Source organism: Leptosomus discolor, chromosome 1, assembly GCF_034619465.1.
Source record: "Leptosomus discolor isolate bLepDis1 chromosome 1, bLepDis1.hap2, whole genome shotgun sequence".
Taxonomy (NCBI): Eukaryota; Metazoa; Chordata; class Aves; order Leptosomiformes; family Leptosomidae; genus Leptosomus; species Leptosomus discolor.
Window position 1 is genome coordinate 121,893,017 of NC_141391.1, and position 15,103 is coordinate 121,908,119.

At 43.1% G+C, this 15,103-nt stretch overlaps 1 protein-coding gene across 2 annotated transcripts; it reads left to right on the forward strand.

Moving 5' to 3' along the window:
- The first annotated feature begins 1,345 nt into the window (after positions 1–1,345).
- SH2D1B (SH2 domain containing 1B) lies at positions 1,346–13,052 on the forward strand. 2 transcript variants are annotated; one of them, XM_086463487.1, is made up of 5 exons: positions 1,346–1,375; positions 1,450–1,641; positions 6,741–6,804; positions 9,251–9,419; positions 12,205–13,052. In XM_086463487.1, the coding sequence occupies exons 2-5, from the start codon at positions 1,508–1,510 to the stop codon at positions 12,240–12,242; spliced, it is 405 nt and encodes a 134-aa protein (XP_086319613.1). In that variant the 5' UTR covers positions 1,346–1,375; positions 1,450–1,507; the 3' UTR covers positions 12,243–13,052. The 2 variants fall into 2 exon arrangements, with proteins under 2 accessions (XP_086319613.1, XP_009952909.1); XM_009954607.2 differs by lacking the exon at positions 1,346–1,375 and having other exon boundaries at positions 1,431–1,641.
- The last annotated feature ends 2,051 nt before the right edge of the window (positions 13,053–15,103 follow it).

Consider the following 15,103-nt stretch of genomic DNA (forward strand, 5'->3'; position numbering starts at 1 on the left):
GCCCGTTTGCATAGGGATGGGATCAGGAAGGCCAAGGTGTGGCTGGAGTTGAACTTGGCAAGGGTTGCAAAGAATAATAAGAAGGACTTCTACAGGTATGTCAGCCAGAAAAGAAAGGTCAAAGAAAGCACACCCCCTGCAATGAGCAAGACTGGCAAGCTGGTAACAATGGATGAGGAGAAGGCTGAGGTACTCAACAATCTTTTTGCCTTCGCTGGCAACCTCTCTTCCCGCACCTTTCCGGTGGATGGGACACAAGACGGGGACTGGGAGAGCCAAGTCCCTCCCACTGGCTGTAGGTGTCAGAGCTGTGAGGTGAACATGCAAACAGCAAGTTTTGAAATCAGGAAGACCCTTGCCAGTGCCAGCATTTGTGTATCTGGACTCCACTTTGATCTTGAGACTGGGCTGTATTGCAGGGGTCCCAGATCCTTCTCCCCTCCTTTGAGGTCCCTGTCTCTCCTGCCATTCTTACCATCTGAATAATTGCTTCCCTCACATCTTTATTTCCTCCTTCAATTTGCTCTCCCTCACAAACACTGCCCAGCCTGGTTCTTACCTCCTGCTTCTCCAGGTCTCTGTGCTCCTCCCCTGGTCCTTGGCTTCCAGCAGGGAAAGTATAAAATGCCTGGTAGAGCATCTGCCACGGAGCTGGGCAACATTTCCTTCGTTGGGGAGCAGCAGTCTACATGTGGCTGTATCCTGTCTTTGTTGAATTGACAGCAGTTTCCCAGGGGTGGCAAAAGGCAATGTCTGACCCCCTTCTCCTTACTGACATATCTCCAAAATCATGGCACAGAGATACCAGAACTTCTTGATAAAATACTTATACTTTAAAAATAAGAAAGGGGTGTGGGGGAAGAGTGCTCTGTTTTAAAAAATCTAATTCTCAAATATTGCTGACTAGCTTTTACCAAAATTTGAAAAATCAAGTAAACAAAACAAACAAAAAAGCAAGGAAACAAACAACAATAAAACACAAAAAACCCCACAAAATAAAAACCAAACAAATGAATAACTGTGTCAAAGGCAAGTCTGCCAAGGAAAGGGATCAAACCAAGCAGCATTTTTGAAAACTATGAGCAAGAACCCTATTTGCAGGGCTTTGAGGCACTTTAAATATAAAAGCTAACTTAAAAATACAACTATACTTAGGTGTTAACTTAGCTGTTGCATAGCTTAGAAATGTGATACACAACTGAAATGTCTGCTGATATAATGTGACAAAAGACTCTCCCCTTCTGTTGTGGACAGTGACCAGTGATGACAAACCAGTTCCCATTTCCTGCTTTCACTGCAACCATGAGCTGTAAGCTCAGGCTGATAACTGACTTCACCACGGACGGGTCAGTGATAGCAACATAGATGAACTCGCGTAAGTACTTAGCACCTCCAATTTCAGCTGTCTGCAGACAGCGGCATTTGGAATAAATCTTCTTTTAATTCCAGGCTTCTGACATTCTCTGGAATTGCTCTGAAAGGCAAGAGACCTTGTTTTCTTTTGCCCATGGAGTTACCATTTTTTCATGGAAAGATAACAAGAAGAACCTGTGAAGAACTGCTGAACAAGAACAGAAAGAACGGTAGCTATTTATTACGAGAGAGTGAAAGTGTGGAAGGAGCCTTGTGTCTCTGTGTTTTGTAAGTACTCAAATATGAATTTTTAATGAGTCTTCAGATAGATCCGAAGATAAGCATTCATCTTCTCTAATAGTAATGGTTCTTCCGTAATATTAACAGACTCCAAGGGGGTGTGTATATCTATTCAAGTAATGCTGGTTGCCTTAGGCTTCCTTTATAGTGAGTGGTGAAAGGGTGGCATTTGCAAAAGACATTTTATGCAACAGAAGACAGAGGAACTGTAATCTGCTGATGCTGGTCTCTCTGTGCAGACAATAAGGGAAGTCCAGAGAAAATAGCTTAACCTGCCAAAACACAGCAAGAACCTTACTCGAAATTACTGCCTCCATAATGACGAGTAAACAGCATTTTACAGAGATGTAAAAGGAACTGTTTTGTAACCTACCACAAGACTTTTCACTGTTCCAACACTGAAAAGTCTCATGGTAGGTTACAAAACACTTCTTTCTTCATAGGCTTTCTAGCTGAAGAAAGATTAGACCTGTGCTTCAAAGGAATTTTATCTGATATAAGAACATAAGCTGAGACAGAAAGCTATAATGTCCTGTTCAAATTCATATGACAAGTCCAGGAACAAGATGAGCATAGAAAATTGCTACTTCTAGTCCTTAACTGTAATTACTACAATTAAAATTTTATTATTTTCTTTTCCTGTAGGGAATAGCACTTTTATTTCCCTTTCAAGAAGCCTGGTTTACACTTTTCATATATAATTGATTCGTTCCTAGTGCACTGAAAGTTTATAAATTAGTAACTCTGAGTCTTTCTTTGTTTGACCCTATGAGGTCTCCTTGAGGATGTGTTTGAGTGTGACATGAAAAACTTTTAACACCACCTCTAATTGATAAAAACATTTTCTAACATTTTTGTATTAATAATTGAAAATGCATTTATTTTGAAACAAATCACAGAAAGGAGAAAAGGGGAGAGGGAAATGGAGTACTATGGGGTTGGTGGGCAGAAGAATGGAGGTCCATGAAATGACAGAGTAAGGAGAAGATAAATGGCAAGTGGGGGACAAACAGAACCCTCAGGGATGGAGCTGCGGGAACCTGGGAGACAACATAGGGGGTGTGAGGAGGGCAGGGAGCCTGGGAGGGAATGGGGATGCATGCCCTGTCAGAAGGGACAAATGGGGATCCTGGCATAGAGGAAGAATGACTGTATTAGTCTCTCACATGAGAAGATGGCTGTTGAGATCTCATGCAGTAGAGGTAGATGAGAAAATGAAGGGCTACTTAGGTGTGTGCGATGAGTTTGAACTACTGATGGTAACAGAGGGCACGTCTACAGAGTACACTGTGCGCAGATGTAAGGTAACATAAATGTTAAGCTTAGTGCCACACAAACAATAGTTGTTTTCCCCCTCTTTTTTTTTTTTTTTTCCTAAGTGCAAAGCAGATCTAACTTGTGATAGCTTGCGGACATGCTTTCGTCTCTTGACAGTGTTCTGGGCAGGGATATGAAAAAGCATGTGACTTCCAGCTAGCCTCTGTGGGTTTTTGTGTTAAAACACATTAAAAACTTTAGTGTATTTGACTTTAACTCATGCATTAACAAATGTAATAGTTAAACTGTAGGGGTGGCAGCAATGTTATAACAGATACTGGCTTGCAGGGGAGAAAGCAAGGGTTGTCTTCAGACAGCAAATGGGATGGTAATAGTGTATCGGCTCAGAATTGCCTCAGAGACTGGACTGTCTGTCAGTGGTTGACTAGGCAGAGGAATTGTCCTAAAACTGGTGGCAATCAACACTGAAATGCTCAGTGCTGTTTCAAGACAACTTATGGATTAGAATTGCATCTTAAACCAACTTATTTTTTGTCCTCTTTTTGTTTAAAAACAACGAACTTTTTTTTTTGTCCTCTACTGATTAGTGTACGGGGGGAAGGGCACTCCCATGGAGGATCTGGGAGTCAGAATGGTGGGACCAGCTCAAATGCATCTCCTCTAATTAGGCATGGTGCACAGCTCTACTGATAGTCTTTCTCCACAGTGCACTGCTGCTCTCACTCAAAGATGTCCCAGGTCTCTGACAATGCCTCAGTCCAGACCCACTGTTCTCCTCATGGTTCAATATGTCATTCTCCCAAACAAAGCTCCTCTCACCCTGCTTTTCTGCCACTGGATCTCCCTGTGCCCAAATCAGGCACTTCATCAATTTGTACCACAGGTAGCTGTTGGTAAGCATTTAATAGTTAATGGGGAAATCAGAGTTTCCATTTTAATGGTAGTTTCATGTTTATTTAGTAAAAAATACAGTAGCCAAATAATATCCAGGCAGTAACCTTTCAAAATTTAGATGATCAGTAAAGAATGAATTTCAAAGATGATCAGTTTCTGGTATTTTTTTTCTCACTTCTATGTTTAAAGAATGAACAGCCACATTTATACAATACTCTTAAGCCAGGAACATGTACATTTCCATAGGTATCTCAAGGAGGAAAAAAAAAACAAAAGATGCATTCCTGTGATGCAACTCTCTGAATTAAAGAAAATCTATTCTAGCCGGAGATGTTACCCTGATCTCAGTATACAGTAACTTTTTTTGCAGAACAAAGCAGTTTACTTCCAGACTAACAATTCATTTATGTACAAGTCCCCTGAGCTAGGTTTTCTCCCTAAGATTCTCCCCCTCATGGCAGCTCAATTCATGTAGCTACAGCTGAAGTCCTTCTGATGATCATGCGTCAGTTAAAAGAACTTGTTTTCAGATACTGCCCCCCCCCGCCCCCCCCTTACTTGTTGTGTACACTTCCTTGCAACTTTACTGCCTTTTTTTTTATCATGGTCATGATCTCCAGTTCATCTTCCAAACAGCTGCCACTGCAGTATTTGATGAAGCTTTTATATATCCAAAGCCATCAGTACCCTGCGTATTCACACACTTGCATATTCTTTAAAATATTAAAAACTAAAACCCTGGGAAATGCAAAGGAAGAATAATTTTCTTAGAAGTAGGACCTGTGCAGTCATTTTCTGGGTGCTGGTGACCGGAGGCCATTTTCTGCTAACATCTCTCCAAGAATTCAACAGCCTTCTTGTGACACAGCGGCAAAATGAAGTTTAGGGAATGAGGTGAATAAGAAGTCAAATGAGAGGATGGGATGTCTGTGGAATCAAGTTACTCTTATACAAAGGCTTATGTTAGGCTTAATTCATAAGTTCTTTGAAAGCCCTGGTTAGAATAATCTCATGTTCCAAGACACGAAAAGTTCTCTCGTTTTGCAAACTCTAAGCTCCCTTCTGTTCTGCTTTTCTCTGTCTCATTCAATTTTACTGCACAGCTTCTCGTGTCTTTAATACTACCTGCTGTTTGCAGACATTTCCAGTCTCACGCTTTACTAAAAACATGATGTCTCTTCCTTCCACCATAGTGTCTGCTTTTGGCAGTGGGGGTCAGAGACTCAGCCCACTGTTAATTCCTTAATATCACACATAGTCTTGAGTATATGTCCAGCATCATATACAACTCTAGCTACACTCTGGTCAAAACAAACGTATTCTAGGTTGAAGTAGCCTGGTACATGATCACATCTGGAATACATGAAGGTACAGACAGCTCAAGGGGTCACTGTGTGGGGCAGCATTGGGGGAATAACAGTATGAATTTGTGGTGCCACAATTACTTGAGGGCTCCCACAAGGAAAGCGGATTACATGGAAAAACATTCTGGAACTTCACGCTCCCATGTATGCTGTGGTAACCTCCTCACCTGTTCTCTTCTTCAAAGGAATGCCAGCAGATCTCATGCAAAAGGTGAACTCCAAGTTTTCCACAGAACCATTCTTTACCACTACTTAGATTAATACGGTTTTCTTTCTCTCTCCCCTCGCATTCTTCTCAACATCTACCAATACGATTGACAGACATTGGCAAAGACAGTCTTTCAGAGCATCACTCCATGCCAGTGTGCTTGTTTCCATAAAGCCCATATCCCAGTGTCATATCCCAGTTGAATCTCTCATCCTTGTTCTCAGCTGTAGATCAGAGCTGTAGATCAGCCTTTTGAAAGGTGACTCTTCTTTTGTGGATGTGGTAAGTAGTTGGAAGCCAGCCCATTTTCCCCTAGAGTATGACTTCAGGGAAAGAAGGGCACCTCACTTTTGTCTTTGTAGCTATTTAGGTCTTCCATATAGCTCTGTTTTTTGAAGGAGGGGTATTTATTAGCACTGTCTTCCCATTGTGAAAAGGTTGTCTAATGATTAGTCCAACCCAGTATAATGTCTGAGAGTCAACCAGGCCACAGCTTCTCTTCCCCTCGCTGCTAATGGAGATACTGCAGTTCTTGGTGACGCATATGCCAGCCCTTTGCTTGCAGTTAATTCCCATGTTGATGTTTGCACAAAGTTGTTTCTTGTGTCATGAAGCAATTCTGATGGTGGTGAGCAAGGACACCCTATGGCAGCAAGGACTCTTCTTTTACAAGGCACCTGCAGGGGAGTTTCAGGGTCTGTTTCGTGTTTTACTGCCTCAGAACAAGTAATACAAATTCTCAATGGCATACAGCCCTTTCTGGAGCTTTCTGAAAGAAAGCTCAGCCACTTAGCTAACATTGAGGTGAGCTAGCTGGACATGCTTTATCAAGACCTATGCTAAGCAAAGTGCAGTGACAGCAGATTGAACACAGCACTCTAAGCTACATTTACCATATGTGGCCTCACTCTGCAGGGCAAAAGAGTGCCGTAAATTTGGTCCAAAATCAAACAGATCTGCATAGAAATGTATGGGGGATTAGATATGAATTGGCAAGGCATGTTAAAGTAATATTTGTGTTTCTGAGGCTTAAGAAAATAACATGCATGACTAATTTTGGTTAGCAGACAATTAAACATACGACTTAGAGAATCGCCAGTATTTGGAAAGCTCTGATAGATGAAGCAACTGGAAAAGTGAATGCATATATATATATACATATATCATTTATGCTATTTAGCATCAGGCATTCCTTTATATTTGTTTCTCTGTTTGTAGTCTTTTATTGTATTGCAGTTTAAGATACAAGCAAACAAAACCAAAACAGCTGTAGCAGTCTAAGCAAGTTGCAGTGGCCTGACAGTTTATAAAAAGCATAATGTATACAGCAATGTTTTTCACAGCTTTGAAGAACTCGTCTACACTTACCGTATCTTCAGGGAACATCAAGGATATTTCAGAATACAGGTAACTCTCATTTCATCTGTAAAGATTGCACTAAAGATCATTGTCTTTATTAAAAATATTAATGTACATGAACACATTACCTTAGAAATTATTTCCAAGTTTGTTTTCTTCTCTACTCAATTCTTGTCATTTTAATGTTATATGTCTTATTACACATGAGCTCAGAGGTAGCTATTATCTTTTAAGAATTGCCTTACAACCTAAGCAAATCTGTTATTTGTTGACCAGCTGCTTTCTGATTTGACTATTTCTTTCTGATAGCGCTGAAGAAAAATCTACCATTTTTGTTACTTGCTCCTGTTCTTAATTAGCTTTTTCTATTTGAAAGCTCTGCCATTGCACTTGGCATCTTGTCAGGATTTGGAATATTGTGATGATCTTCTTGATTTAAAGAGCCCTATCCATAATTGTGTGTGATTCTGAGGCACCTGAAGTGATGACCCCAGATAATGCTGCTCATTGCTTGAATAAGCATAAGAACAGACTGCATCAATCAAATCCCTAGGCAAGGTGAAAGGACACTTAAAAAGCTGGCTCACTCCTCTGCTTGTAGTAGGACAGGCAACAGCATCACCAACAATTTAGTATCATTTAAGTGGAATGAGGAACTCTCTCCATAAATGACACACCAAGCTCTCATAAGCTGGTAATTTCTTACTTATTAGCTGTTTGTACTGAGTACGAAAGACACAATTTCCCATGAAGAAGAATGGTTTGTTGACAAAAAATAATCTATTTTGGACTATAGCCACTCTGCTGGGGTTTGCTGTCATACCTATCAGCACATAATAACTCAAACACTTTTAATTTTTCAAATCCAATTTTTCTTACAAGGTTTTGCCAAGAATATGAAAGAAGAGTTCTGTTCTTCATTTTTAAGTCAGATATTGAGAGTGGAGGGAAGATTGTTTGAGGTTTTTTTTTAATAGCCAGATTCAGTCATGAACTGTCTAGAGTACGGTAGTGGGTAATTGCGCGCACAGCTGCTCACCCCCTCTCCCTCTTAGCAGGACAGGGTGGGGGGAAGAGAACATGAAAAGCAAAAGTGAGGATACACCTGGATCGAGATAAAAGGCAGTTTAATAGATGAAGCAAAATTGTGCATGCAATCAAAGCAAAGAAGGAGTTTAGTCACTACTTTCCATCTGAAGGCAGTTGTTTAGCCACCTCCTGGAAAGGAGCGCCTCACCATGGATAATGGTTACTTGAGAAGACAAATGCCATAACCACAAACGTCCACGCTTTCCCTGAGCTTTTATTGCTGAGTACAGTGTGGGATGGGATGGGATGAGGTGGGATGGGATAGCCCTTTGGTCAATTCAGGCCTGCTGTCCTCCTGTGTCCCCTCTCAGCATCTTGTGCACCTCCAGCCTACTCGCTGGGGGAGCCAAGTGTGAAAAAGAGACAACCTCAGGTCTGTGCAAGCACTGTCCAGCAACAGCCAAAACACAGGTCTGTTACCAACACTGTTTTAGTCACAAATTCAAAACACAGCACTAGACAGGCTGCGACGAAGAAAGTTCACTCCATCCCAGCCAGACCCAGTACACGGAGGCAGTAGCACCCAGTCCATACAGGGCTGAAGTGAAGATAAAGGATGCAGAAAAACAAAGAAAATAGACATGTGTTTTTGTTAGATAGCAAATGAAGCGAAACCAAAGCCCTGTTCACTTTCAATGACTAGCAGTAGGACCCTCACTGTGATTAGAACTGATTAATGCACTTACTGTCTGTCACTGTCCTGAAGCCATCAGCTCTGCAAGGTCTCTATACAGATCACTGGGGGGCTGTGCTATGAGAGCCGTTCAGTCCAGCTGTTATGAACCCACACATCAAAAAGCAGTTTGTGAGAGCACTGTTCCCCTGCTTAGGAGTGCCATCCTCCGTGTTTGGCCTCCGGAGTCTCTAATGCCAATCACAAAGCCGGACAAATAATAAACTCCTGCCTAAAACCGAAAGCTGATGACGGGGGCTTTGATATGGATCCTCTGACATGTCTGCTGCCTCTGCACATGTCCTTTGCTTGCCAGTGCTGGTATTTTGTAAAGCATTTGGCTTCTACTTGTCACATAGTTGTTTAAATGCAACACTTTAAGTGAGAACTACGCATGTTGCCCCTAAACTTGTGCTCTAAACCAGAGGGAAGCCAGTAATGCTGTCAGTCTTCAACACTGCTGTAGTGGATTGCTCAGCACACATCTGAGCCAGTATTTTACACTGATGTTCTTTTTTCAGAAAAAAGATGGTCAGGCAGGTTACACTTAGTGCTGTAACCATGCCACCAAACAGGTGTCCCTAGTGTTTTAAAGATAGTACACTATTCTGTCACCAAACCTGTTAACAAAACAGCTCCTTGGTAAACAAGAAACAACCTATCATTCCTTTCATTCAGGGGACTCTCTGTGATGGGCAGTTTCAAACAAACTTTATTTTCCTTTCCTTGCAGACTTCTGAAGGTGTTCCAAAGAGGACCTTCAGAACGTTAAAGGACCTAATATACACTTTTGAAAAGCCAAATCAGGGACTAATAACAAACCTCCGCTACCCAGTGAAGAAACAAAATGCCTCACAAAGAAGCCAGAAGTTCAAATCAGGAAAAGAAGACATTTATGATGGTGAGAAATTTAGCTCTGCCTTTGTGGGTTTTTTTAAGACAACTGCATTGACAGGTTTGTGGTGAACAGTTGCTACATGTCCTCCAAGACCAGCTCACACAGACAGGGGCTCAACATCCTTCCTTCTCTCTTGTGTTCACCGGAAAATGGTTATCCCCAGCTTACAGGTAACATACCCTCATCCACTACAAATTAAAAACTTTAAATTGCAAGAGATACAGAAGGCAAAGCACGATGTTGCCCACAGCTCATTCCTTCATGGGTGTTGATGCTTCTAGGCTAGGGACGGCTGAGGACCAGTTTTACCCAATGTGGTTCTGCTAAGCTGCCAGGCCCCTGCACTTCACTGGAAGTTGAGGCTGTCCTTTATCTTCATTGTCCATATTGAAAGCTATTTTTATACCAAAATCTAACTCAGTTATTTTTCAGATGCTAGGGAAAAAAAAGAAAAACGAAAACAAAAACAAACAATCCGGCCAGCTTGGGGTTGGTTGTATTAAAACATAACTAATTTTTTAAGTTCATATGTTGAAAAGGAGAAGCATATAGCATTGTGCTCAGGATCACAGCTTTGGAACCAGAGAGTTCAGTGTCTGGTTGACGCTCACAAGGTATAAGGTAAGGATACAACATTTCTACCTGACAGAAATATTGTGCAAATGGATACAATAAAGATGGAGGTTTTCATAAAGTGGTAAGCACGTCTTATAGTACCACGTCATCTTTACATCCTTGGTTTGGGGAGGATGAATAGAGATGCTATTGGTAACTTACCAGCATCCCTCACACACTTTGGAAAGCCATTCTTCATACTACTGCTGTACAACGCTCAACTGCAGTATCCAGCTCACAGGATGCAAAATCATTAAATCATATAGTTGGAAGAGACATTAAAGATCACCTGGTTCCAACCCCCTTGCCACGACCAGGGACACATTCCACTGGACCAGGTTGCTCAGCCTCGCCTTGCCCATCCAGCCTGGTCTTGAACACTGCCAGGGAGGGGGCAGCCACAGCTTCTCTGGGCAACCTGTGCCAGTGCCTCACCACCCTCACAGTGAAGAACTTCTTCCTAATCTCTAATCTAAATCTCCCTGCTTTCAGTGTGAAACCATTACCCCTTGTCCTATCACTACACTGCCTGATAAAGAGTCCCTCCCTGTCTTTCCTGTAGGCCCCAAAAATAACCTTGAAACTCTTCTATGTCCTTTAAGTGTAACATGAGCCACGGTGAGAGCATGCGTGAGCAAGGGAAATCCTTTCATTAAGTACAGTTGCCATAAAGTAAAAAAATCATGGAGTATCCAGTCCTCTGTGTGATTTATACCTCATGACTTACGCTAGCTAAAAGGCAGTCGCATGGGCCAGCCTCTCTGTGCTGCAGCCAGACTCCCTGTCAGTAGGACAGGTGCTGGTTTTATGCACACAACAGCAGTGCAACAGCTCTGGTGCTGCCTGTGTCAAGCAGACAGGATAGGAAGGGGTGAGCCGTCCCCACCACTTCATGCACTAAGCTGCATTTTTAGAGGCCAGTGCAGGAACAACTTTGCTGAGAGAACAGGTAGCAACGAGACATATCCAGTGTCTCCAACATTACATTATCACTTGTACCACTAAGGCAGATATGCCACGTTTGCTCGAAAAAGGTTTTTATGGTATCTTGTCATGCCGCTCCAGGGAGATGGAAAATACTGCAGTAGCATGGATATATTTTTAGGAAAAATCAAGTGTAATACGTATTTTATTCTCTGGTCCTGCAACATGAACTTTTCTAGAAGGTGCACAATGTCCTGGTCTGAACTCACAGGGAGGAAAACAAAACCTTTCATTTCACTATCAAAATGTTTGTGGTTGTCCACAAAAATGCAGGGTTTTAGAAATAATCAAATTACTTTGGAATTATTGCGTTCAATTTTAATTTAAATTTCTCTTACATAGCATTCCAAACTTCCCCCTCGGACTGCTTTATTACACACTTACAGGCAGAGCTTAGGCTAATGTCATGATGGACATCTCTCTGAAATGGAGGCACCACGCAAAACACTACGCTGCTTCCTAAAGCAAGCACCATACTTTTCTGGCCTGCTTCAGCAACTGGCACAGGCACATGCAGGACTGAGTGCTCCAGTGCCATCAGTGGACCGCTTTAAGGGACTGGGGTCACGGTACTGGTTGCTGGACATTTTTTAACATTGTTTCCTAGACTAGGAACAGCTTGTCTGAGGCTGGCTGCTTGAAGAGGCAGTAATTTTCCACAATGCAGATTAAGTTCCAAGCATTCTATTTCTGCCTTTCCCCTGGCTTCTCAAAAAACATAATAAATCTGGTAAGCTCTAAGAGAGAAAGAGTTTTTTCAGGCTCTCCTCCCTTAGTTGGGAGGAGAGCTTTTCTGTTGGCTACTTATTTAGAGAAGAAAGGGTGTGTTATGCTATAGTCATAGCCATGTCAGCTATTGATCTGATTTACTAGGTATGGATGATTTCCGACATTTTAGTGTTCCTCAGGAAGAAGGGGTCTCACGTGGACACAACTGTTTAACAATGGAGCTTGCTGGCTCGGAAAAGACAATGCAGGCCTTGCCCCTATATGGGCTCCTGGAGGACCCAGTCCATAGGACACGGGGCCTAAACATTGGCCCTGCAATAGCTGAGAAGATACCGAGAAACCAAATTGAGTTACTGATACCTGCCCAGCAACACGGCCACAGGCCACCCTGCTTACCGTGGGCTTTCAGAGGAGCCATTCGCAATGACAACCTCTCTTTTTTTTATTGATTTCTTCACAGAAATTGAAGACAGCGACTACGTCTGTGTCTTACCCTGAATGATCTGCAACCCGACGATTTGGGAAGCCGCCGTTTCAAGCTGTGCTAGAGCACAGTAGATCAGCTGGGGCATTCTCTGCTGTGGATCTGTACCTCTGGAATGACTCTCCCCCTTTTGCAGACTATCAGAGCAGCTGCATTGTCTCCAGTAGACCCAGTACAACCTACTATATGTGTTTGTTGAGCAATCAAAGAATTAACTTTTATAACAGACACATGCATGCATATACATATGTATTGGGGGAAAGGTATCCGTGTGCATGTATGTGTACTTTGGCTTTTTACTCAGCAAACTGTCCCAAGATGCCTACTGCTAAAATGAACAATCTGTTTGAAAGCAGCAATGTAAGTACAATAAATGAATGTGCATAAACCAGTAGTTTATGGCAAAACTGGTATGTGTTGATAAAAACCATACAAGACAAAAATTCTGCTGGCATCATATGATGCTTAAATACCTCTAAACTCTGTGAAACCTCCAAAATCTGTTATTTTGTGCAGGATTCATGTTGGATAAGTGGGTAGTATTTCAGCTACGTCAAGGAATAAATATATATTATCCTGTAGTTTGGAATACTATAAATTAAAACAAATAGGCTGTGTTAAATCCATGCCATAAAGAATTAATCAACAACATTAAAATGGTTTGAAATACTTCAAATACTGATGAAGGGTTCTGGTAGACTACAAGAAGAACGCAATTTGGTATGAACACATCTTTTTTTTTAATAGGCACTGTACATATGAGAACACTTACTACAGTTCATTTGCTACTGCCATTAGCTCTGTATTATAATGTGTATGGGTTTTGTTATTTTTTTAATGTAAGAAATTGCTTTAATCTTACCCTTAATTTTAAATATTTAATGTATGCTTTTGTTCTGAAGGTAGCCCACAACTAGCAGCCAAAGCCAGAACTGGAACATGTGTCCTGATTTTCCCAGTCACTAGTACCAACTCCCTCTCCATTTGTGATCTTGAGGAAGACATTTATTTTGTGGTTTATGCTTATTTAACATATTTCACATATTATTTATGTATTTTTATGCGTAATACTAGTTAAATTTTTTTCTGTTATTTTTTTCTGTTATGTTTTTTTCTGTTATGTTTCTTTCACACCATTATTTGTTAAAAGATTTTAAGATCTTTCAGTGCTTTGGAGTTCATTATGGATTTAACAGGGCTAACAGTTTTTGGTGCCAGGCTCAACTGGTACTTCTAGCATGAAGGAGACCAAAAAAATAAGAATATTAATTAATTCTGGCATTGCCAAAAATACTAACATATGTGTCCAAAAATCATGAATTGAAAAGAAAGTAGCGTCCATAAGAAATGGTACTGTTGGAGAGAACCCCCCACACACACCTTGCTCTGTAGAAGCGCATAGACTGATGTGTCTATTTGCGGAATTCAGCAGCCTGCCTGATAGTTGGTTAGCGCACGTACAGAGTGCAAAGCATCAAGGATTTAAAAAAGGAAGCAAGGAACCAGAATGAAAAGAATTTTTTTTATTATTATTTCAATTTACATTACATTTGCAATATTTACCTGTGCTTTACAGAAATGCATGTGTTCTGATAACAGTGTAAGAAATGAAGTTAATATACGCATTTTTACCCTTCTTCGCAGGCCAGATACACTAGAAAACAATCAGTGCATGAGTTTCAAAAGACCACGTTCAAAAGCTTCACACACTAGCATCTACCTTTCAACATCCCAAAACAGTGGTACTTGTGTGTGCGTCTGCGTGCGCGTTGAGCAGCGAGGGGTCAAATCATGTTGTACCTGAATGCTCGAAAAGTATAAGAACCAAATTAAAAGCACATTCGGGGTGCCCCAACTGGAACGGGCCACCTCGTGCCCATGAAGGAAGAAGGAATTACTCCTGTCACGCTATCCTTTGTATCCCAGCCTCTCTGCTGGGTGGGCACTGGCCAGTTGTGACATTTTGACGACACTCCGAGGCCCCGAGTAGGCATCTGGCAGCAGCAGCAGCAGGTATTCCGCTCTGGCAGCAGAGGAAAAGCTTGCCGGAGGGGAAGCAGCGGGCAGGGAAGAGGCGAGGAAGTCGAGGGGCCGCGGTAGTCCTGCCTGCCCGGCGGTAGCTGAAGGCGGAGGAGCAAGGCGGGGCTGGTGTGGGGGTGGCGGTCCTGTGCAGAGCGGGGGAAATGGAGGAGGAAAGGCGAGAGCGTCCGTGCGGCGGGGGAGCAGAGCGGGGTGCACAGCGGCCGGTGCCGGGGGGCTGCGGGAAGCGGCGCGCCCGCGGGTGCGAAGCCTGTAGGGGGAGAGCCGAAAGAGGAGCGCTCAGGTCGCGGGACGGAAGGCCCACAGTTCGATCCCCACCCTCAGCTCTTGCCGGCGGGCAGTCCTCCGCAGACCGCGGAGGTTTGCCTCTCGGCATCGCCTCGGCCGCACCCGGGCCAGCACTGCACGGGCAGCGTCGGCTTTCCGCGTTCGCACGGCGTTAGCTTGGGCCGGGAGGCTTTTTTGCTCTCTTTCCTCCTTTTCCAGCGGGAGAGGGCAGAGAGCGACGGGCAGGAGGGGCGCCTGGCTGCTGGCCGGGCTCAACCCCACCCCAGAGGGACAGCAAAGGTAGCAGCAAGGAAATGCAGGGCTGTGGGCGCAGGGGGGAACCTGCGGCAGCTCCAGTCCTGAGGCTGCCTTCCACAGGTGGGGGCTGGAAGGCTCAGCACGCCCCAACCCTACGGCACCTCCTCTTAGGAAAAGCCTCATTCCCTAACTCTCTGCATCGCCTCGGTCGGCCGTCCGTGAGCCCTGAAACCGGAGGCATCCACCCAAGAAGCTACATGTCCCGGATTTCTCCCTCAGGGGATAAAGCGACAGCTGACCCAGCTCCGCC

What these genes read in the sequence shown, in the direction of transcription:
- SH2D1B (XM_086463487.1), top strand. Translation starts at nt 1,508, where the DNA reads ATGGAGTTACCATTTTTTCATGGAAAGATAACAAGAAGAACCTGTGAA. An exon ending in AAGGATATTTCAGAATACAG is followed by an intron (nt 6,805 to 9,250) that starts GTAACTCTCATT and finishes CTTTCCTTGCAG; the next exon opens with ACTTCTGAAGGTGTTCCAAA. An exon ending in AAAAGAAGACATTTATGATG is followed by an intron (nt 9,420 to 12,204) that starts GTGAGAAATTTA and finishes ATTTCTTCACAG; the next exon opens with AAATTGAAGACAGCGACTAC.